Source organism: Pholcus phalangioides, unplaced genomic scaffold, assembly GCF_987345545.1.
Source record: "Pholcus phalangioides strain wild (caught in Gottingen) unplaced genomic scaffold, Ppha-v1.0 ptg000007l_1, whole genome shotgun sequence".
Taxonomy (NCBI): domain Eukaryota; kingdom Metazoa; phylum Arthropoda; class Arachnida; order Araneae; family Pholcidae; genus Pholcus; species Pholcus phalangioides.
This window is the reverse complement of record NW_028301600.1, coordinates 33035963-33061196: the sequence shown is the minus strand read 5'-3', so window position 1 is coordinate 33061196 and position 25234 is coordinate 33035963. Positions and strand designations below refer to the sequence as shown.

The following is a 25234-nucleotide window of genomic DNA, read 5'->3' as shown; positions in this document are numbered from 1 at the left end:
CTCTACTAATGTGGATGGATATACACCATGTCTACGACTAGAAAGGTGATGTTCAGCAGAACATGGACTTCCTATGGTGAGATTCAACTAAATCTACTAAAATGAAATTTTTGAACTGAAAAAAAAAACTTAATTGTAAAATTGTTCTTAACGATAAATTGAGAGTTAATCTGTGAATGTAAATTTACAAAATCCATTAAATGTAATAAAGCAATGGAAGTGATACAAAACAAACTTGTTTATTTATTTCCTAATTTTGTTGTCTGCCTTAACTCAGGATATTTCGAACCGGGCATGTAACCCCATAAGAGATGTTACATTGGGATTTGAGTCAAAATTAAGACGTTGTGTAATTGAAGTTATGCGATGTAAAATTAAATATTTTAACATTAAAACGTACAGAAATAATTTGCGACCAAAGCCAAACATCATATAAATGTGAAATTTGTATAGCAGGGTTATACTGTATTAGAATAAATTAGTCCCAAATTAGCACTCTAGTTATATAACATATCATATCATATTTATTTATTTATACAATATTGTTGGCCCTCGGGCCTACACAAGAGGATGCGATTGAGAATGACAAAGATATTGTTTGATATTGGACAAAAAACTAGTGATAGTGGGAGATTCAACAATAGAGCTTGGGAGTTTGTTCCATTCACCAATGGTATGAGGAAAGAAGCTGTATTTAAAGCAGTCAGTGAAAGCAAAAATAGGTTTTAATTTAAGGGAATGGTCGAGTCTTCTAGAGATGTAGGATGGTTTGGCTAAGATACCAGAAGTATCTATGTTGAACTGACCATGGGAAATTTTATAAAACAATGTTAAACAAGAAATGAGAGGAAGAGTAGAGAGAGGGAGGAGATGAAGTTAATTTCCAAGTTCGGACACAGAAATGAAAGATGACCAGCGGTCGAGAACAAATCGGGCAGATTTATTTTGGATTGATTTGAGTTTGTCTGTATTACTGGAGGTGTAGGGGTCCGTCCCAAATTTCAGCGGCGTAGGAAAGGCGGGGAGATATAAGTTTGGTAACAGAGAAGTCTGATATCTCAAGTAGAGTGTTTAAGATTGCGGCGGAGGAAGAAAAGTTTGTTAAGACACTTCTGGTAAATGTAGTCGACATGTTTGTTCCAACGTAGGTCCGCTGAAATTATGACTCCAAGGTATTTGATATGAGAAACTTGAGATAACGTTAAGTGATTGATGGAGTAGGAGTATTCAAGAGGAAGTAGTTTACGGGTAACTTTCATGTGAACCGTTTTTGAGATATTCATTGGCATTTGCCATAGGGAACACCAGTCAGCGATGGAAGCCAGGTTATGTTGGAGACGTTCTTGATCAGATTGATGGTGAATGATACGGTAAATTACACAGTCATCAGCAAATAGTCTAGTGGTGCAATTGAGGAATTGTGGAAGGTCACTAATATAAATTAGGAAAAGTAACGGGGAGAGGACCGATCCTTGGGGGGTCCTAGACTTTACGAGGGCAGATGGTGAGTTATGATCATTAAAATAGACAAACTGTTTACTGTGTTTTAGGAAAGGCTCCACCCAATTAAGTAATTGTACGTTAAGTCCAAGGCATGAGAGTTTGAGGAGAAGTTTATCGTAGGGAACTTTATCAAAGGCTTTAGAGAAATCTAGGAAAACGATATCAGTTTGTAGGTTGTTATCAATGGCTTCAGAGAGATCATGGATGAAGAGGGCCAGTTGGGAGGTAGTAGAGAGGGATTGTCTAAAGCCGTGTTGGTTGGAGAAAAAAAAAGCTGATGGAGTCCAAGTGGATACGGATTTCTTTTGCTACAATATGTTCGAAGACTTTACAGCAGGAGGAGGTGATTGCTATTGGCCTGAAATTAAGGGGATTGGAAGGTGGACCCGATTTTTGGATAGGAATAATTTTATTGATTTTCCAGTCGTTCGGGAGGGTAGCAGAATTTAGTGAAACATTGAACAGGATTAAAAGATAGTCGGCGATTTCATCAGCACAGAATTTAAGAATAGAATTTGGATGTCGTCAGGGCCAACAGAATAAGGTTTCAGTTTTTTTCAATAGTTTTAGGATACCTTGTTTGGAGAAGGATATTGGGGGAGAGTTGTGGATAGAATCAGAAAAACAGTATTGGGGAGGAGAGGGGTCTATTGAGAAAACCGAGCAGAACGCTAAATTGAATTCGGCAGCCATCTCTGAAGGAGAAGATGTATATTTATTTGAACTTCTGAGGGAAGTGGGACCAACAGATTTAGGTCTAAGGTAACTCCAGAATTTTGTTGGATTGGTCTTTAAGTAATAGGGTAGGGAATGAGAGAGGTATCTGGACTTTTGGACGGAAATGAGGTTTCTGAGGTCACGGGTGGAGGCTGAAATTACGGATTTGAGTGAATTGGATTTGTTGGTTTTATATTTGAAAGCGATTCGGCAGATTTTCCTCTTTAGATGAATAATGTCTCTGGTGATCCACGGATTAAAAAAATACTTAGAAGAAACTTTTTTAATTGGAACTGGAGCTAGGCATTTGTCTATAATACCTTTAAAAGAGGTCCAGAGGATGTGGATATTGTTAGAAGAGGATATGAATAGAAAATCATTGAAGTGAGAGCGAAGAATGTTTTGCATAAGTGAATAATTTGCCTTGTTGAAATTACGTTTAGGGGCGAGTTTGTAGGATGGGATAGAGTGGAGGAGGGAAAAGTTAATGACTGGGATTTTATGGTCGGAGCAACCCTCAAAGATTGAAGTGAAAAGGATTGAAATACCATTGGAGGTAGCAATGAGATCTAAGGTAGAACTGGAGTAAAGGGTGGTTCTTGTGGGTTCTAAAATAGATTGGACCAAGTTAAATTTAAGGAAGATATCTAAAACTTTGTTATTAATTCTGTGATTGTCAGACAGGGATTCCATATTTTTCCAGTCAATGCCAGGAAGATTCCAGTCTCCGGAGATAATAATAGAATGTGTATTGTAAAATTTTTCAAGAATACTTTCCAGTTGTTCAAAAAGGTGGAAATCAGGAGAGGGAGGGAAATAGACAGAAAAGATGACAAGTGGGGGACAGTTAGGTTGAAGCCATTCAGCTCTAATTTCGAGTTTGAAATCTAAAAGAATTTCAGTTAAAAGGATAGAATTTTTGAAAATAAGAGCCCCCCCCCCCCCATCTTTTCGAAAAGCATTGTAATCAGGTGGTAAAATTTCGGAATTAGAGATTGTATTATTTAGCCATGACTCTGTAACACCTAGAAAATGGGGATTCTGGATGAGTAAGAATGATTCTAGAAAATCTGTTTTATTTTTCAGGCTGCGAGTGTTAATAGTTCCCAATTGAAAGATATTTTTTAATTTTGAGGTTGTGTAGATGGAGGGGTTGCTCGGGGGGAGTAGCCTAAAGGGGGTACCGAGGAAATATGGGACGAGAGGGAGGGCAAGGAAGGGTTCTAAGGAACGTGAGTGGGGAAGATGGGGCGAATATCGTTAATATCGTGATCCCAGACATATTTGGTGTTATTGATGAGTGCAAAATTGTGAATTAGTTTTACTTTAATGCCTTCATCACAGAATTTTAGACTGGCTCTCCAAATTTGACCATGAAGCTTGCATGTATCGAAGGAGAAATCTTCTGAAATAGATATGTTGCTGTTTTTAAGTTTGGAGGCATTTTTTAGAATCTCATTTTTGATTTTAAATTTGTTGAATTTTATTATGGAAAGTCTGGATCCGTGGGTCCTTTTGGAACCTATTTTATGACAGCGGTCAATCTCACTAGGTGAATTTTTAACTGCTACTATTAACTGCAAGTGTAAATTTTAAATTTGTGAAATTTCAATGGAGTACTTTATTACACGATCTTGGAAAAAATAAAAATTACTTTGCAACTATTTTTACTTCAATGAATACTTTCTTTCATGTTAAAAATTGAAATATTTTTAATATGAATGAGGAGGGGGAACATTTCCAACAAATGGAAAAAAAAAGTTTCATTTTATGTCTGAAACAAAAAACCTATTTATAAGGTCACAATGAACATGTAAAGGTGATTCAAATGTCACAATGAATTGACATCACGACAAAATGACGTGATAAGTTTGCACCATGACAAAATGAGGCAGTGACAAGTTTGTAGCACGACAAACTGAGCTAGACCCAAAAATCTTAATGAGAATTAGTTAGAGATAGGACCATGCAAATAAGTCATACTAAGCTGGAATACATTCTAAGTGGGAATGTTATAAGCAAGATTAACTGGACTGTATTGATTGGCTGTTTGGTGTTAAGAAATATGGAAGTGAATAAAATAATTACCATACACACACACACACACACACACACACACACACAAAAAAATGAATGTTTCATAACAAATACTTACTGGGCTGATTTGCAGAATTTCAAAAGGATCATAAGCGACATAATCGTGTTGTAAGTGAGCTACTTTGTATGCTGTGAGAAACAGGGCTGTCCACCCTATCAGCAAAAGAAATTTTCTAAAAAAATAAAAATCCAATGCAAAAGATGTTTTAATATTTTATTTATACAATACTAATTGACAGGTCTATAAAAGAGAATGTGAGTGGAGGGTTGATATATTGACAAATATTTTTTTAATTAAATGAAAAAAAATAATCTCAGAACAGCTTATACAAGTTGCTTGATAGTTTAATTCATAGATAGCAAAATGAATGAATAAAATGTTAATAATACTGGCAATTGGTTTTTGAAGAGGTTTGATTTCATTTAATAAAAAACTACAGCAGTAAATAGAATACCATAAAATTTAGCTAGATTAAAATTTGCTAAAATGATTACAATTTCTGATGGAATTGGCTGTATAAAATATAGGGCCTACTTGTGAATAAAGAAACAATTATTAAATGTTTTCAGAAATTTCCTTTGAAGGAGTTGAGTCTGAAGGACTTCAAAGATAAGAATCAAACATTTTACTAGCATCGATGAAAAAATCCTGATTTATGGTCACATCAGTTGAATATTATACTTTTGTAGATGAGAATGCAACAGAAGACAAAGTTACAGAAATATCCAATATCATTAAAAAAATCGCAACAGAATATCTGATAAGAAAGAAGTTGAGAGTGAGGAATCAGAAAAAATAATAATACTTTTTTATAGAAGCACAATGACGGAAAGGCATTAGATATAATCTCCCAACTAAGATTGCTCAGCAAAACTCACAGAACATAGTGATCAATTGTTTTTACACTGAAAAAATTTTAAAATTTCAGTTAATATTGTTCTCTAAATTTGTGTCATACACAACAATTTTCATGAGCTAAAACTTGAGATATTGAAACAAGATTTATTTCCCAATGAAATACTTCAGTCAATTTATTTTTTGACTGTTTCAATATGAATCCTTTTTCTTAAAATAATCCTAACGTGGGAAAATTTTCTTACCCCAAAGTTTAGCCTATCTGCACAAAAAGTTATTTCACTGTACAAGAAAATAAAAATAGCTTTGTGTGTGTATGGTCTTCATTAGAATACCTATAAAATAATTTTTGCTGTTTTCAAATTTATTTTAAAGTTAACATTTATCACTGAAAAAAAACTTTCATTAAAAAACACTCATTTAATATATCTATTGAATTACATGTATTACTTAACTTATTTGCCTCCATTGATTAATTTTTCTTCAAAGACAAATGTCAACCATTAAAAATATGTTCTGATACTATAGTATGTATTTATAAAATGCCAAAAAAAATGAAGTATGACATTCAAAGAATTGTCAAAGTAGTTATGGTATGTAATGATGAAATTAGAAAGCTGGGTCAAGTTTTCAAATCTATAGGTATATATAGGCTCCCCTTTTAAATGCTGGGGTTCTGATCCATTCCCGGGAAAAGCGAGGTTCAATAAAGATCACATGCATTTAGTCAATTCAATGGATTTTTAATAAAGATATTTAAGAATTTTTTCAGAATCTGTGACTTGAATTTCCCACTATGCCAGAAAATACAGGTATTCCTGGTATGCAGGAGAATATGGTAATTATGGTAATTACATTACTTAAACTATTCACATAAAAAACATGAAAGAGAAATTATATGACTCACATAAACCGCTGTTTTGCTTTTCTCCATGGCTCCTTAGATCTCAGTCGGTTGTTTTTAATATGACAGTTCTCGCAATGACACACAGTTTTATCTCTTTTCTGTTCTTCTGTAATGAATAATGAAGTTAAGAATGAATAAGTCAATGAAATAGTAAGAATAAACACGTTAGAATTGATGCCATAACAATATAAACAAATGTCCATCATTTAAAAGAACAAACAATGAATAGAATTGTTTCTCAAAATGCATCTCAATATCTTATAGCACAAAAATGTATGTTTGAATGAAAGAAATTTTTACAATAAACAATGCAAAAACTATTACAATAATAGAAGATATAAAATGTGTTATAAAACATGCAGCTAAAAATTTGTATAAATTAGATGGGCATCCAGTAAGTATCCAGACTGGCATGGCAGCTAAACAAAAGTAAACCCTAAAACAAAAGTTTAGAACTCCATAGAATTGTTGAACAATAAAAGGAAAAGCAAATTAAAATTGAACTTGATGCCATGACTCGTGGGTCATAGAGAGTCCTCTAAAAATACCTATTTATGGAATTGGGATATCAGAATCAGGAATGTGGAAGTGTGTTCAGTACAGCAGTGTCAACATTCAACAACAGCACCTGAATATATGTGACACTTAGAATTCATAATGATAACCAAATATATCCAAAGATGTCACTCGCCGCTAATTACTACTAGTTTTCAACAGAGGGCTGTCAGTCAACTGTCCTTGTGTGTAATCGAAACTATGTCCACCCACATGCCAGGCGAGTGCCGTAGATCAGTGGTGCACAAACTTTTGGTGCACGTCCCCTTTTTAACCAAAAAAATTTATAGCCGACCCCTTGATAGGCTGATCATATCTCCCAGTTTTTCCAATTTTTTTTTGTTACAATTTTTTGCCAGTAAATGTGCTGTCCCGAAAGCACTTTTCAGAATGCTTGTTTTGATTTTAATTAGGCGATATTGACTTCCAAAGATATTCAGTTTTTTTAAATATTGCTTTATAAATATTTGCTTACGTTTCCTGATGTACTTAGTGTCCCTTACGCAAGATGGAAGTGCAGTAGCAAGGTGTATGGTCCTTGATTTTCATATACAAGGTGATTAAGAAAGAATCATCCGATTTCAAAATGATTCTACACTTGAAATCGACCATTAACAAAAATTATTCATAAAATGTAGACATATTCCCCCCCCCCCTTATATTCACACATTAGTTACCATTCTATTCTGCTTTTAATTTTTAAGAAATATACAATTTTAAAATCAAGTGATTCTCTCTAAAAAAAGCCACCCTGTAAAAGTACTAACTTGATATTGTCCACCGCATGCCAGAAGTACGAATGTACAAATTTTCCCTTTTTTTATCAGCTGTTCGGATGTGCCTGAAGTTGTGCATGATACGCGAATGTTTATCCCTATTGAAAAATGCGTTACAAAACATTTCAAGAAAATAACTTCCATAGAGTAATAGGTATAAAGTAAACATTCAAACGTTATTCCCCGTGTTCTTTTTTTCAAGGACATTGCACATTCGTGATTCTGGCATTACGGAGCCGATTTATTGATTATTGTACAAGTAGAATTTGATAAAATTGCATTGTATGACACAGGGTAATTAGATCAGCTGAATAAAGGCATTCCTTTTAGTTTTGACATATTTTTAAATAAAAATAAATTTCTTATTTGGAAGTTTTTATTTTGGAGAATCTCTTGGACTCCCCTAGTTCATTGACGACTCACGGTTTGCGCACCACTGCCCTAAAAACAACAAATCCTTTTTTCTTAAAAGTTTATATGCACCAAACTGGGCCGTAAATGGACAGCCAGACCTAACTCAGGTCAAAGCCTCTTTTTTTTCCTTTCTTTCACACTGAGCACAAGTCAAGTCTATCACCATAGGTATTTTACTACCTATTGAGTTGTGCCGGAAGTGTAAATGTGTATACTTAAGTCTGAGTGCGTATCTAGTATTGTCAGATTTTTCAGTGCTGCCATCTATATTTCAGAAGTGACGTGAGTGAAGTGTAATGACTGAATATTTGTACTGTTTATAGGTCTGTTGTTCTGTGATGAGACTTTATGAAGGGGAGACCAGCTCCCATTTGCGCCTCAAAGTTGGAAACTGCAGACAACCAATTTCAACCAACCACCACTATGGCGCCAGTGGATTTCAAACCCAGGACCTCGTGATGCCAGTCCGTCACTATGACTACTTGACCACCACAGTGGCAAGGTCAAAGCCTGCATTGCTGACACTGCCACTAGGTGACGATTAGCCAAAGATGATGTCACTATCTGCTAATTACTAAGAAGGAATTGACGGCTGACTGATGCAAAGGTAATTATGGGAAAGAAATGTCTAGTTGTCATCTAGGGTGCTCACCCAGCAAGTGAGAGGGGATGTGGGCTCAATTCCCCAAAATAACAGTTGAATTTTCTTTCCTGGATTATCTTCACATCGGTCAAAACTTTCATAGTAACTCAAAATATACTAATAATTTGTCTCTTGCCACTGTGGTAGCCGAGTGGTCACAGTGATGAACTCTCTGAGGACCCAGATTCGAAAACCAATGGCACTACAGTGGTGGTCGGCTCAGAAGTTGGTTTTCTGCAATTCTCAACTTTGAGGTGAGTCATTAAAACGTCACGCCACAGAGAGCAACAGGACTATATATAATGGTATAAATATTCAATCATACTTCCCTCACAATTTAGAATTCAGATTAGAATACTAAAAATTCACACAAATACCATATGCACACTCAAGACTGTTAGGTACATTGCACTTTGATTGAAAGAAAGAATATAAGTTGAAATTAACTTTTCAAAAAGTAGGCCTACTGTTTTTTCACTTCGGAAACCAGAAGGGAGGTAAATTTGCAGATATAATTTATTCTTAATACAGTCGACACTCGTTATAACGATCCAACATTATAATGACCATTCCATTACAATGACCAGTAGGAGAAGTCCCAAATGTTTTCATAGAACTATCATATATGTTTCACTTTCGATATAATGACCCTCCCAATATAAAGTCTGCTTCCGACGGAATCAGAAGGGGGTCGTTATATTGAGCACCGATTGTATCAAGAGTTTAGATGAGATAAGACAGTTAATTCTACCTATTCAGTATGGTGCCATGTGAATGTGTAAGATGAATATAAATCAAATGCTGCTACCTGTCTTACCATTGTATTTCCAAAGAGTGAACTGAATAGGTTTTGCAAATTTACAGACAATAAATAAAATATAAAACTACTTTCATAAGATGATTCCAAATTAACAACAACATGTTGCAAATACCTAAGTAAATTCCATCTCTGAGCTAGAGCATCATTAGCTTCTACCTTGTGGAAACAATGGTTGTTTCAAACAAAAAATCTTACTCAGATTTTAAATCATCAAGCAATGACAGTGCTGGGTAAACTATGAATTATTTGGGTGCCCCCTTCCGCAGTCCAGTGTCTGGAACACAGGACCCACCTTCTTTCCCCCCCCCAAAGGTTATAGCTGTGGAATATTAATTTTTATTACACTATGTTACATAATTATACAATAATAAAATACAAATGGCAATGTTCTTGTTGACCGGGATGGGGTGGCCGTTCTCATCGTCGGTGATCTGTTCTGTCTGGGTGTTACCATCACCTGCTCAGTAATAATGTTCTTTTCCGGTGTTGCCAGATACCCTACAGTAGCCCTGCCAGTAAATTAGTATATTTACAGTACTTTAAACGATGGTTGTTACAAACAAAAATCTTGCATCACAGAATATTGCTGAAATCAACAATCAATGACAATGTCTGGTAAACTGATGTGCCAGTAAGTTAATATATACAGTACTTTTAAGAGTCTCTAAATCAAGAGATTAGATCAGATCGGACAGTTGATTCCATTTGCTCACTATTATTCAGAGGTGCTAGAACCTGGGAACGAGGATATTTTAAGACACCCCCTCACCAACAAATTTTGTAGTTTGGAGTTTGGAAATTTTCAGTCCCCTCAATGTTTCACATCATCATTTCTACTATCGTGCTATTTAAATGTTATAAGATGGGTATGAATTAAATGCTGCTCTTTGTCGTACTACCCCTTTCCAAAAGAAAGTATCAAATATTTTTTTAAACTTATAGAAGGCAAAGAAAATTTGCAACAACATTCAACAACAAGATGGTTGCAAAGTATTAGCAACATCTTGAGTTAGCCTTACGCAACTACCAGGCACCAGGTCGTTCTGGTCACCATGGTGAATAAAACATTGGTATTGGAGCCTAAAATTTTCCTAATGGTGGGTTATTTAATTGCAGGCTGACAGCAGCATATCTGCCAACATGAAAGGGTCGCTATACCCTGAAAAAGTCAAAAGAAGTTATTTTGGACCTTTTTCTTTGGGTAAAAATTTATTTGACGCATAAAGATTCTTCCTGGCGCCTAGATTTTTTTTTCGAATATTACAGCTCTGGTAACTTGAATGCATGTGGAATAGAAATATTGACACCGTCAGCTTCCCTCAGAGATGGTTGTTTCAAACAAAAATCTTACATCACAGAATATTGCTGAAATCAGCAATCAATAACAATGTCTGGTGAACTGATGTGCCAGTAAGTTGGTATCTATAGTACTTTCAAGAGTCTGTAAATCAAGAGTTTAGATCCGATAGCATCATTGATTCCATTTGTTCACTATAGCGCATAGGCACCCGAACTTGGAGGGATGAGGATATTTGAGACCTCCTCTAATAAATTTTGTGAGAAGTACCCACCAATAATTCATGAATATACACTGCAATGGACCATTTCGCCTCCTGCGTACCAGCCTAAGTCTTATATATACAGGACAAAAGGAGATGTACAGCTCCCCAATGTTTTATTCATGTCACTGTCTGCTATGGTGCTATTTCAATGTGTAAGGGATGGGTATAAATTAAATGCTGCTCTGTCTCACTACTCATTCCTAAAATTTTTAATATTTTTAATAAATTTATAGAAGGCAAAGAAAATTTACAACAACTTTCAACAACCAGATGGTCCCTAAGCATCATTGACATCAGCCTTATGAGACTTCCTAATGGTAAAACCAGCCCTGGTAACTTGCATATAAAATACATGCCTATGGAATGGGGATAATGGAATCAGAAAAAAAAATAGCTCTGGGATAGATCACCATCAGCTTCCCTTTCAGAGATGATTGTTTCAAACAAAAATTTTTCACCACAAATTTTAGCCAAGATCAGTAATCAAGTTGAAAAAAAAAAAACTGTCCAGCAATAACTTTTGGCATGTCTACTTTTGTTATATTAGTTCCCAAACAATGGTTTGTCACTTTTTCAATGCTCCCAGTATGTGAAGAAAACCTGTACCAGGCGGTGTCACATATTACTGCTAATTTGATGAAGCCAGATTCACATTTTTTCTGAAGTTGAAAAAAATTGATTTGAACTTTAAAAATAATCCCACGAGAGAGAAAAAAAGTTAAGATTTTAATGATTTAAAATTAATATTTTTTTTGTAATTTTTTTTTCAGGTGGGGGTGGCGGCAATGAATGTTGCTATCACGGAAAAGCTTCTTCCAATGTTGGAATATATGTATTGTATATTCATGAATTATTGGGGGACTCTGACCCCTCACAAAATATATTGGCGAGGGGGGGGGCAAATATTATTATCCCTTTAGGTTCCTGTGCTTGATGTTTAAAAAAAATAGTAATAAATTGGATCTCTGGGACAGATCATCATCAGCTTCCCTCAGAAATGTTTCAAACAAAAATCTTATCACAAATTTTACCCAAGATCAGCAATCAATTAAAGTGGCTCGTAAATCAATGTGCCACCAAGTTAGCATTTACAGTACTTCTGAGAGGCTGCAAATCAAAAGTTTAGATCATGTGGGACAGTTGATTCCATTTGTTCACTTTAGTGCATAGGCACCTGGACAGATGAGGATATTTTATAGTCCCCGCCAATAAATTTTTTAAGGGTGCCAGAGTACCCCTATTATTTCATGAATATACAATGCATATACAATTCAAACCATGGAAGCAAGCCTCTCCGTTGTGGCAATGTTTATCGCCACTCCCCCCCAAAAACTTTGGAAGGAAAAAAATTTTAAATCTTGTTTCTTTATCAAATTAGTGGTAATACGACACCATCCAGTACGGGTTTTCTTCATATACTGGAAGCATTGAAAATGTGACAAACCAATGTAAGCAAAATAGACATTCCAAAAGTCATTGCTGGACAGTTTTCTAAAAATGAGCATTTGCAACCCTGACAAACTTTTAAAGTAGCCTATCGTTTAAATTGGGGGCCTGTTTTGGTACTCATAAATTTGGCAACAACTGATAGAAAACTAGATTTCTATAGGGACAGACTTTTTTTTATGTCAATTGGTTGATTTATTAATTTGATCGTTCTTCTTGGCTTGATATTTATTCTTTGCAGATGCAGCCTTTGCGTTATGTCTTTTTGTAGTCGATAGAATAATGAAATTCAAAGAAATCCTTGAGGAAAAGAACTTGGTTTTAAAAAATACCAGATTTTAATAGTTTTTCACGATTCTCAGTAGTTCCGTATTTTACAATAGCAATCCCCCGTAGAAACTACAGAAATTCCGTTATAGTTGGCAAGTATGTACAATGTAATGGAACATTCCGCATCCTGCGTACCGGCTCGAGTCTTGCATATACAGGACAAAAGGTAATTTTCAGTCCTTCACAATGTTTTATTCATGTAGTCTCCTCTGCTATGGTGCTATTTGAGTGTATAAGATGGGTGTAAATTAAATGCTACTCTGTCTTACTGTCCCATAGGTGCCAATTCACAGACTTCAAAAATCTGTAGTTTATCTTGCGATAACACATTCTGTATCAAAGAAAACAAAAAAAAAGGGAAAAACCAGGGACTTTTTAGAAATTTCAATGTGTGACCATATATAAAGCACACTTTTCCGCGACGCATTTTTTGCTTTCCTGATTTTTTAGCTATAATTAGCCACTTTGCTTGCTTTTGGCATCATATTTGGCAACAATTACCAATTTTTCGTACTTGAAATCCTGACTCCCCATATTTTTCCTGAGAAAACGGGGTCAGCCTAAAATTGCAAGGAATGGGTGAGTATTTTCTTTAGGGATTTTCAATTCAAACAAAGCTCAATTTGATGACTTTTAGGGATTTTTCTATGAAGATACGAAAAATCAGAAGAATTGGATTTCACACCGGAAGATTTTAATAAGGCTGAAAAATTAGAAGGCTTCTGGGTAAATCGGAAGCACTTCCATTCCTAAAGTTTTGAATATTTTTTGTAAATTTATAAAAGGCAAAGAAAATTTGCAACAACTTTCAACAAGATGGTCCCTAAGCATCAGCAACATCTTGAGTTAGCCTTATGCGACAGCCTAATGGTAAAACCAGTCCCAGTAACTTGGATTACTATACCCTGAAAAGGGCAAAAGAAGTTATTTTAGACCAGTGGTTCTCAACGTTTTCAAGCCTGCGGCCTGGTTTTATTCATTTTTGTGAGTCGAACGCCCGGTCAAACACACGACCAACAAAAAATGAATGAGGAAAAATGAAACGGCTAATCACTCGCGGCCCAGTATAAATGATATCAGGGCCTGGCGGTTGAAAAACACTGTTATAGACCTTCTTTGGATAAAAATTTATTTGGTGTCTAAAGATTTTTTCTGGCAGCTAGATTTTTTGGGGTTTCTCCAGCTCTGGTAACTTGCATATAAAATACATGCCTATGGAATGGGGATAATGGAATCAGAAAGGTGGAATGTTTTTAATGTTGAAAAAATAATAATAACTTGGATCTCTGGGATAGATCACCATCAGCTTTCCTCTCAGAGATGGTTGTTTCAAACAAAAACCTTTCAACACAAATTTTAACCAAGATCAGCAATAAATTAGTGCATGATAAATTAATGTGCCACCAAGTTAGCATTTACAGAACTTTTGCAATTCCATAGATCAAATGTTTAGATCAGTTGGGACAGCTGATTCTGTTCACTAGTGTTATATCTAAAAGATGGGTATAAATCTGTCTTATTACACAATTTACAAACAGAGCATTAGATATTTTTTTGTAAATTTATAGGTTAGGAAAGTTAGTACCAACTTTCACAAGATGATTCCAAAGTAACAGCAACATGCGGTGTTGACCTTAGTAAATTTGATCTCTAAGCTAGAGCATCTTCAACTTCTCTCTTGTGGGAAACAATGGTTGTTTCAAACAAAAATCTTGCATCACAGAATATTTCTGAAATCAACAATCAACGACACTGTCTGGGAAACTGATGTGCCAGTAAGTTGGTATCTACAGTACTTTCAAGAGTCTGTAAATCAAGAGTTTAGATCCGATGGCATCATTGATTCGATTTGTTCACTATAGCGCATAGGCACCCGAACTTGGAGGGATGAGGATATTTGAGATCTCCTCTAATGAATTTTGTGAGAAGTACCCACCAATAATTCATGAATATACACTGCAATGGACCATTCCGCCTCCTGCGTACCGGCTTAAGTCTTATATATACAGGACAAAAGGAGATGTACAGCTCCCCAATGTTTTATTCATGTCACTGTCTGCTATGGTGCTATTTCAATGTGTAAGGGATGGGTATAAATTAAATGCTGCTCTGTCTCACTACTCATTCCTAAAATTTTTAATATTTTTAGTAAATTTATAGAAGGCAAAGAAAATTTGCAACAACTTTCAACAACCAGATGGTCCCTAAGCATCATGGACATCAGCCTTATGCGACTGCCTAATGGTAAAACCAGCCCTGGTAACTTGCATATAAAATACATGCCTATGGAATGGGGATAATGGAATCAGAAAGGTGGAATGTTTTTAATGTTAAAAAAAATAGTAATAACTTGGATCTCTGGGATAGATCACCATCAGCTTCCCTATCAGAGATGATTGTTTCAAACAATCTTTTACCACAAATTTTAGCTGAGATCAGCAATCAATTAGTGTCTGGTAAATTAATGTGCCACCAAGTTAGTATTTACAGTACTTTTGCAATTCCATAGATCAAATTTTTAGATCAGTTAGGACAGCTGAATCTGTTGTTCACTAGTGTTATTTCTATCTAAAAGATTGGCACAGTGCCGTCTTAACGCATGGGCCCACCCGGGCACAGCTCAGGGGACTCACGAGAAGAAAGGCCTCACAAAAATGAGATCCAGTTGAAATTTTTAGGATTTACTAGATAGGGCCTCAGAAAAACCACTTGGTCCGGGGGGCCCATGATACTCTTAAGACGGCCCTGGATGGGCATAAATCTCTATCTTATTACACAATTTCCAAACAGAGCATTGGATATTTTTTTGTAAATTTATAGGTTAGGAAAATTAGCATCAACTTTCACAAGATGATTCCAAAACAGAGCAACATGTTGCAGGGGATACTTCATCTTGGCATGTAGATTGAAGATTAACTGTGGCACTTCGACTATCTAAGTTTTTGCTATTCATAGAATTACATGTATGGCTTCAAATTTAGTCTTTGGATTCCCTGAAAAATGTATGGAAAAAATGTTACAGCAGTCAATATATACAATCAAAACTTATCTTTGATGGTGAAGAGAGAAAACATTACTTACGTTTTCCATTGTCACGGGGCCAAAAATAGTATGTACACGGAATAACTATTAATGCTTCAACTGATAACAAAAAATAGAAAAATGTCCCGCCGCTTTCATCATACTGAAATTTTGCACCGGCCATATCCAAAACTTTTTACCTACGCGTCATCTGTGTACATCAACGTGTCTGAAAAACGTTCGGAAAACAGTGTATAAAAACAGGAATGTTTTCTTACCTCGAAGGCAATTTTCTTTCGAAATGCAACCCTAAAAACCTATTCGGTTTTGGCTGGGTAGTGTTGGCGATTAAAGGAAAATCGTAGCCTGTGTGTCCTCAACAAGTTAATTGACGCAAAGCGCTTGAATTGACGCAGAACACTCCAGCGCACACGCGTCCTTTGAAGCGAGCATGACGCCATGGGCGGAGATACGGGGGGCATGGGGGCATTCCCCTCCCCCCAGCGTCGAGGTTGAAGCCGACTGATCTAATGTATTTTAGTATATATCAACCATGGCCCCCACATCCTGAAGCAGGGCCCCTAGGCTGGGATCTTTTACGGGCCCCCTGACCAGACTTTCACGGGGCCTCCTTTATGATGAATTTATAGCGTGAAAAAACAAAAAAATTATTAAAATCCTCCCGGGCCCCAGGGCTAGAGCCTTGTCAGCCCACCCCTTGTGGGGGCCATGATATGAACTACCATCATCATCATCATCATGCCCTCCCAGCAATCATCGTGCCCCCCAGACTTTCAAGTCTATTGCCGCCTATGAGCATGGCCCCCAAAAAGGCGGGGCTGGCAGGACTCTAACCCTGGGGCAATTTTCATCATTTTTTGCTTTTTCACACTAAAAATTAACAGGGCCCGTGAAAAGTCTGACCGGGAAGGGGGGGGCGCAAAAGATCTCAGCCTAGGGCCCTGCACCAAGATGTGGGGGCCCATGGAAACGGGGGGCCCTTTTGGTTGTACATATGTGCTGCCCCCCCCCCCAGGGAAGTAATGTTCATTGTGGCCCCTTTCTAAAAAGTTATATTTTAAATAATCAAATTCATTTGGGGTCCTTTCAATTTTTTCCGTGTGTATGGACGGAGATAGGGGACAGTGCTGCCCCCCAATATCAAAGATGTGTAATAGTGACCAAAATACATATGTGAGCGTTTGTGTTGACATCATCGTCGAGACTCCCCCTCCCCCCCTTCTCCTAAACCTTCAAGTCTGTCTCCACCTATCTTATGTCCGTGTGGAGGGGGGGATCATAAAAGGCATCTAGAAAACCAAGGATAGAGGGGTCTGATGCCGCAGGATCAGGGGCCGCTGAATTTTTCCTTTGCTTTTCTTCTGTCACTCGTTCAAAATAACAAGAGGTGTACTAAAATTCATGCTTGTAACCTCTAACCACTTCAGTCACAATTTGAAATGTAGATGGCAGTATTAAAAATTCACACGCAACACTATACACACTGAGATTGTTAGGTACATACACACTCACACTTCCGACACAACGCAATCGATAGTAAATTCCTCATAGCAACAGATCCGAGTTATGTTCGGTTTGAATGAATGAATGTCTGTCTCAGATCATTGAATATTGTTTAAGGTCGTAGCACATGTACCGAATGCGTACAAATTTAATTCAGAAATTCCGTAATATTTTCATGCTAATTTTTCTTTTTTGGACATGACACCGCACCTGCTTTGTTTACGTCTTTGCACTTGCGCGGTTAGGTTTAGTAGTAGTAGAGGCATCTCGTTCGTTAGGGCAGCTATGCCAGTTCATAAAATTAACATTAGTATGAAATTTTTGATCAACTCATTCGAAAAAAAGCCTTCCGGTAACAATATTAGGCTTGACCCCCCCCCCCCCACAAAAAAAATTAATAATATTTGACACTTCACATTAGATGAACCTCTCTTAAACCGTAACTACTTGCATTTTTACTAATCACCAAGGCTGTTCCGGGCTGCTTTAATACTTAATTAACCTAGTAAAACTTGCCTCGGTTGTGTCCTTGAATTGTGGGTCATCAACGTAGATTTTCGAAGTGGCCACTATCAACTACAAGTGTGGTAAATGGACACGCCATTTTGATGTTCTCTCCGCATCCAGTATAGAGCATGCTTTCTCCAACAAACATTATTCTTAATGATTTTTATCATAGATCAGTGGTTCTCAAACTTTCACCACACGTGTCTTATTTGCTTCAGTCAACGCTCTCCAGAACAGTCTAATAAGAAAACCATGTCAAAGCACTGAACAGGCACACATCAATATCAAAAGCTTACCACGACGTCCCTGACGGGTTAGCCAAGCTCACTTTGAGAACCACTGACATGATGGAAGTAAGAGTGTATTAGGTCTAGGGACTTGGTGGAAACTTTATTTACTTACCTTTTCGTTTGGCAATGTGAAGATTGGTTGACCAAATTTGCGCGAGACCTCGATGCTTGTGCGATGGCCCGCCATCTTGTTTCATATGAATATCCGTCTACACATGCGCGCTATTCAAGTCCTTGGGCGACTTGCTGGGCTCTGGCAGCCAATCGTATAATGTGAACGGAATGACAAGTTACGATGATTTACGAGATAAAAAAAAAAGAATCCAGTAGGAACATCAAATAGCCATTCCTCCGGGATCTTACATGGTGCTGTGTAGCAATGGTGTTTGTTTTTTTCAATTTATGAATAGAGGCAAATAAGTTATTTAACTCAATAGAATTACATTAAATGGGTGTTTTGCAATGAACTTTTTTTTTCTGTGTGACAAATGCTAACTTTAAAATAAATTTGAAAACAGCAAAAATTATTTTGTTAATATTCTAATGGAGAGCAAAGCTATTTTTTAATGATTTTGTGAAATATCTCTTTTGCAGGTACTCATTGGGATAAGAACATTTTCACACGCTAGCATGGGCGGAGATACGGGGGGGGGGCACCAAAGGTGAAGTCGACTGATCTAATGCATATATGTATAGATGAATTGACATCATCATCATCGTGCACCCCCAGCAATAATGACCATGTCCCCCCAGCATGGCCCCCACAAGGAATGGGCTGACAAGGCTCCAGCCCTGGGGCCCGGGATGATTTTCATCATTTTTTTTTTTTTTTTTTTCACGCTATAAATTCATTATAAAGGGGCCCCATGAAAGTCTGGTTGAGGTCCCGTAAAATATCCCAGCGTAGGGGCCCTGCTTCAGGATGTGGGGCCATGCCCCCCAGACTTCCAAGTCTATCTCCGCTTATGCACGTTAGGATGATTTTAAGAAAAAAAGTTCATATTGAAACAGGCAAAATATTATGAATGATTTAAAATATTTTAATGGATAATATATACTGTAGAGCGCAAAAAAGTCTTTTGACAAATGCAATAATGTTTATAGCGTCAACTCATTTGAATGTAACGCCCTGACCTTGACATGTAGAGCGGAAGGAAGGTATTCATCAACACCTGTAGCTCTGAAATTTTTTGTGTTTGGGGTTAGATAGGGTTATATATGCCAGATTTGAAAACTAAGAAAGGGGGACACTTGCATGCGTACCTTTGGTCACTTTCCCAATTTCCAAGAGCGCCAATATACTAACAAAAGCACCGTCACCACAATAATTTTTCCCAACTAAAGCAGAACCGCTAAAAAAATAAAAGCAATCCGTCTTCTGATCAGTTTTATTACTTTGCCTGGAGCAAGGTGAGAGGCTTTCTTTCTCTACCCTCAGAAGGTTTTGCTTCCGAGAGCGTTGCTTTTTTGCCAGAGGTGATTTCGCCATAGGAATCAGCATTGAGTGTTGTTTGCATTCTATTTTCTCTACAGTACTTACGAATGGAAGAGGTGACACCCCCGTCTCTCCAAACTCCAGTAAACGGCATTAGCTGTTGGTGAGCAGTGGTTTAATTTTAAACAATGGTATTTTTCAAACTTATGTTTCAGTTTTGTTCAGTCTCTTTTATATTAACCTGATGCAGCTGGGCCATGGTTAAAATAGCATTTGCCCAGAGGCAACTCTGGCTCTTGTATTGTGGGAAGTTCGGTGCCAGTTGTCGAAGCGTGTAAAAATGTGTGGGAAAAAAACAAAAGATACCGTATGCTTCAGAGTGAAAAAAAAATTCCCTAGGAAAGAAAAAAAGAAAAATAATAATGTCGCGCGCGGAACCTGAAAAGGAGGACAAAATCGCAAATTTTCTAAATCGTAGAAGAACGCTTGAAATGACATCAAAAAGGAGGACGTCTGGTAACGCTAAGATTAGAGAGTATTTATTGTCTAATTTTTGTTTTTGAACGAAAGTGTGTTGACAAATACAGTTTCATCAAATATTGAAGTAATTAATTCTTATTTAATATATGCATTTATATAGCAGGATTATATGCAAAACACATAACGAAAACTCTAAAAAACTCATGAAAAATATTCGGGGAATTTTTTTCGGGAAAGTGTAATTAAGGCTTCAAGGAAGCGGTGAAGCTCAAGCAGCAAGTGATTTTTATATTTCAAGATAGTTCATAAGTTTGTGAAACCCCATATTTTTAATAATCTTGGATTCTCGGGAGCATGTAAAAAGTATAATTTTCTTTCAATACAATCAAAGAAGACAACAGATAGGATAGATAGAATGATCAAAAAGCGAGCAAAGAGAGATCCGTAGAAGTTCCATTAGTCAAAAGAACCTGATGAATTCGATTCGAAACACGGACTGTGAATGTGAGTTTTTTATCACTTGTGAAACATTGGCTGAAATTGAACATTATCAGCAGGTTTGGTTGTTTTAAAAGTGAAAAAAAAAATTCGTTATTACTCAATTGCAGGACAAGTGTGAGGGAGAATTATGCCAATCTTCCTATTTACAAGAAAAAAAAAAATCCGAGGAACAAATGGATAATATACAGGGTATCCTGTAAGTGCTAACACGGTCTCTATTTCACCAACCGTCCGTCGCGATGGATGAACTTTGTGAAAGAACAGCGTTAAAAGTGGGTAAAACGGTTTTTCGCATTTAACGCTGTTCTTTCCCAAATTTCCTCCTTTTTTCGAATTTGAATATCTCAATGAATATTGCACTTAGAGACGTGGAATTTTTTTTGTTGGCATCAGGAGAAACAGGGCAACAACTTTCTAATTGGAAGTTAGAGCACGGGAGATCGTATAAAAATTTAGTTTTTTATTTTGTTACACACGTATTTTCACTCTCAAAACTGGTACAGGGTAATTTCTGAACGCCTGCTGAGCATTTTTTAAATTGGAATCATACCTTTACGACGGATGGTTGATAAGATAAAGCCATACTAGCACTTACAGGATACCCTGTATAATACCCATATGAGGTATTACAGGCAGAGCCGGACTTAGATAGGTGCGAAGGGTGCTGCCGCACCAGGCCGCAAAAGGAATATAAAATACATTGCTTACATTTTGACTTTAACGTTCTCAACGTTAACAAAGCAAATAGCTTAAAATTCTGTCCAAGACCCACGGACCCAACAAGGGTGTGGCTGACGGTGTCGTGCTCTGTGCGACCCATAGACTAAAGATAAACATTATTCTTACTCTGTGGTGCGACCGTGTCCTGTGCGGCCAAGATGGATATCGTCGTGCCCTGAGCGACCAAATCCTTCTCCATTCTTTACTTGGGAAATACTTTCTTTTGTGATATGTTGGTGAATAGAGTAATCTTTCGATTAGATTTCCTTTCTTCCTTTGTAATGAAACTTCCCCAATATTACCAATGTAGGTGGAACTATAGGAATACAGTAGCTACCGTTTATATGACCTTGAATATCTCCTTCATGGGATTTCCTCATTTATACGACGCGTAGTCGGAAAAATTATTTTTAAATTTTCAGTGCACTATTTTGAGCTGAAATGTCGTCTAATTTATCGTTAAAATACTAAAAGAAATAGTTTTGCGTTATGAATTATGTAAAATATGAACATATGGCAACATACAACTTGTATTTTGACATAAATTATATAATTCCCTCAATGATGAGGGAAATTCCTCAATAAAGAAGAAAAAATACAATTGTGTAAGAGAAATTCGCGTATATATTGTTGGACTCTTGAACGTTGTGACAACAAATTATTTATACTAATTTACTTATTGATTTTAGATTGATACAATTCGTTACGATTATTTATTTTTCAATATTAAAATGTCGATAAAATTTCTTCGTTTACATTTTCCACCATTTCTTTTGAATCTTGCATTATTTTCGAAATAGTTTGTGTTTTTTCATCTTGCAAGTTTATTTCCGCGAATACGATATTACTGAGATGTAGTACATTTTTTCTTCGCTGTTTATAAAATTTTGTTACAGGGACGAGTTTTAATTTTTTTATGTGTAGCTCTTGGATGATTTTCAGATAATGCAGCTTCAACAAACATCTACAAAGCTTCTAGTGGGAGTCAATGGTGTGGTCTTTTGTTTTAAACTACTTCGTTGAGTATTGATATGTTCCGTTATCTCTATCTCTTACCCGTAACTAAATCTTTCAATGATTTTGAAGCTTTATTTTTGCTATCTGCCCGTGACGTCACATTCCCGTATATACCACAAGTTATTTTTTATGTTTTTTTTAATTTTCTTTAAGATTTCCGAGCTGTTCCGTTTTCATTTGTTGGCGCTTTCGCTTGAAATATTAAATGACCTTTTTTTGACTACCGATCGAGCTGTTGCTATAAGCTGTTGAAGATTTCTTGAAATACACTCATTGCCATAAAAATTTGCGCACCAAGAAATAATTGTGGGATCGATACGAAAGTTGGCCTGAAGGTACATGTCGGGCAGATATGCAAATGATTAGAAATGCAGCGTGATTGCGCATTGCGTAATGCCACTAGAGGGCGTTGAACTTCGTTCTCCTTGGAGTATAAAACAGGTAAGCAGAGCTTGCTGGAGTGTATTTAATCGTTTGCAAAGGAAATGCTGAGGTAGACATGCCGTTACGCCGCCGTCGAAGACCATATGAGCAGTTGTCAGAGTTCGATAGGGGAAGAATCATCGGGATGATGGAAGCTGGGTGGTCAGCTCGGCGAGTAGCTCGTCAACTAGGCCGTTCTGATTTTGCTGTGAGGAGGTGTTGGGACCAGTGGACAGAAGAAACGTCTTTTACACGGCGACCAGGTTCAGGACGCCCTCGACAGGCCAGTCGTCGAGAAGACCGTCACATCATCCGAAACGCACGCGTAGAGCCAACTGCCTCATTGACCACTATCCAGACACAGGCAGCAGCTTCACTACGGGCCCCTGTGTCTTCCCGAACCATCGCAAGGCGCCTGGCTGAAGGACATCTGGTATCGCGGCGCCCATTACGTGTGCTGCCAATGACACCCACCCACCAACGCCTCCGTTTGGAGTGGTGTCGAGCACGACGGGATTGGACTGCAACGGAATGGAACCAGGTCGTCTTCAGCGACGAATCGAGATTCAACTTGAGCAGTGCTGACAATCGTGTTCGTGTGTGGAGGCCCCGTGGTGAACGCTTCAATCCTGCCTTCGCTTTACAGCGACACACCGCTCCCACAGCTGGTGTCATGGTATGGGGTGCCATTGCTTACGATACACGGTCACCCCTAATATTGATCCATGGCACAATGACAGCCCAGCGGTACGTCCATAACATCCTTCAGCCACATGTGTTGCCACTCATGGCAGGGCTCCCAGGAGCCATTTTTCAACAAGACAATGCTAGGCCACACACAGCAAGGATGTCACAAGACTGCCTCCGCCACATTACCACCCTTCCCTGGCCTGCTCTATCCCCAGATTTGTCACCAATCGAGCATATCCACGACCTCCTATATAACCTTATCTAGGTTATCTAGGTGGTCGTGGCATATCTAGGATCATTTGGGACAGCAAGTTGGACACCCTACGAGGTTGGTCGAACTAGAGGCGCATTTACAGCAACTGTGGAACGAGATGTCTCAGGACATCATACGGAACTTGTATGCCTCAATGCCCGCTCGTATCGCATCGTGCATTCGCGCTAGAGGGGGTCCAACAGAGTACTAAAACTTCTGTTCATCTGTACTTTTTTCTGCAATAAATGATCCTTTTTCTTGGATTTTCTAATCACTTACTTATATCAACGTAGTACTTACATGTGTAAAATTTCGTTTCATTTTGACTTCTTCTGGGTGCGCAAAATTTTATGGCAATGAGTGTAATACACCATATTATTGATATATTTGTCTTCATGATATTGCATAGTAATATGTAATTAGTTTTATATAGTTATTATAGTTACTTACTTATATATTACTTATATATATATCTATATATATACACATTTATATATATATATATATACACATTTATATATATATATATATATATACACATTTATATATATATATATATAATATATTACTTATACATATATTACTAGTCATAGTAAAGTCGATGTCCAATCAACATTTTGACTTCCGATTAGCCTGTAGAAACTGAAGTGAAAATAGTTATAAAACGCTAATAATAAATTTGAAGGTATAGTTGAGTCTAATTTATTTTTTATTTTAATGAAAAATAAGTATTTTTTTCTCTCTACACAAAATTATCCCTTAAAATTTTGGAGAGAAGTGAAATTACTCTTGAAAATTATTTTTTCTGATAACACTGGTCACAATTCCCCCCTGTAGATTTTAATGTTAAAATATTTCATTTATACGACAAATAACTTCAATTATGTCGACTCTGACTGAAACACCAACATGGCCGGAGATACGGGGGGGGGGGGTCCGTGGAAGACAGTGCCCGCCCCCTCCCAACTTTAATGGAGGAGCTGATTTATCTAATGCATATGCATATACTGTATATGAATTGAGATCATTATTGTGCCCCCCCCCCTCCAGCCTTTCAAGTGCATCTCCGCCTACGAAGACCAAATCTTTGGAAAGCTATATCAATACTATTCATCGAATCCGCGTAATTTCTGTAGATTTTAAAAACTCATCGCTAAATTTTTTTTTCCTGCATATTGTCACCACAAACATCACAACCGGCTTACTGATCATCATTCTAGAGAGATGCGACGATAAAATCACTCTGAGAAAGTTTAAAAAATTAGTTGAAATTTTTAAATCTCAAAGTGATAATTATAGCAAATACACTTGAGTTTAAGCAACGGTTACGCTATATGAATTTCGGACCCACACAGCACAAACGTTGGGAAGGTAATGTATTATTTCGTTTTAAATATTCATTTTAACCTTAGTGAGTTCAGCCCTGACTTTTGAGTATTGTTCAATCAGATTCCACCTAGTTTTATTCTTCAGTTCTTTATTTAATTCATAATTTTTGAGTCGACCATGCAATGAAAAATTTTCAGCAAAATATTCTAAATTTCACTGATCAAGAAGTTCCATAATGTATAATTAAGTTTCATTCCAACTTAGATGTTATTATTGATATAGATTTCGAGACATTGCATTTATAAGTAAAAAACAGAATTAACTTTCGAGTAAGCTTCAGTAAAAATACGGGGAAAAAACGTGCCATTTTTTTCCATGAAGAAGTCGGGATGGACAAAACTACCGAAAAATATGGAAA

The 25234-nt window shown here is 37.0% G+C and overlaps 1 protein-coding gene across 1 annotated transcript in view; it reads right to left on the bottom strand.

Moving 5' to 3' along the window:
* Sec63 (translocation protein Sec63) overlaps positions 1–15932 on the bottom strand; it is a 37882-nt gene extending 21950 nt beyond the window's left edge. Inside the window, exons 1-3 of the mRNA XM_089233067.1 lie at positions 15708–15932; positions 6081–6186; positions 4376–4490 (exon numbers count right to left, since the gene is read on the bottom strand). Of these exons, the coding sequence (XP_089089193.1) occupies positions 4376–4490; positions 6081–6186; positions 15708–15831 (345 nt within the window). The 5' untranslated portion in view covers positions 15832–15932. The remainder of the gene's footprint in view (positions 1–4375; positions 4491–6080; positions 6187–15707) is intronic.
* Between the last annotated feature and the right edge of the window lie 9302 nt (positions 15933–25234).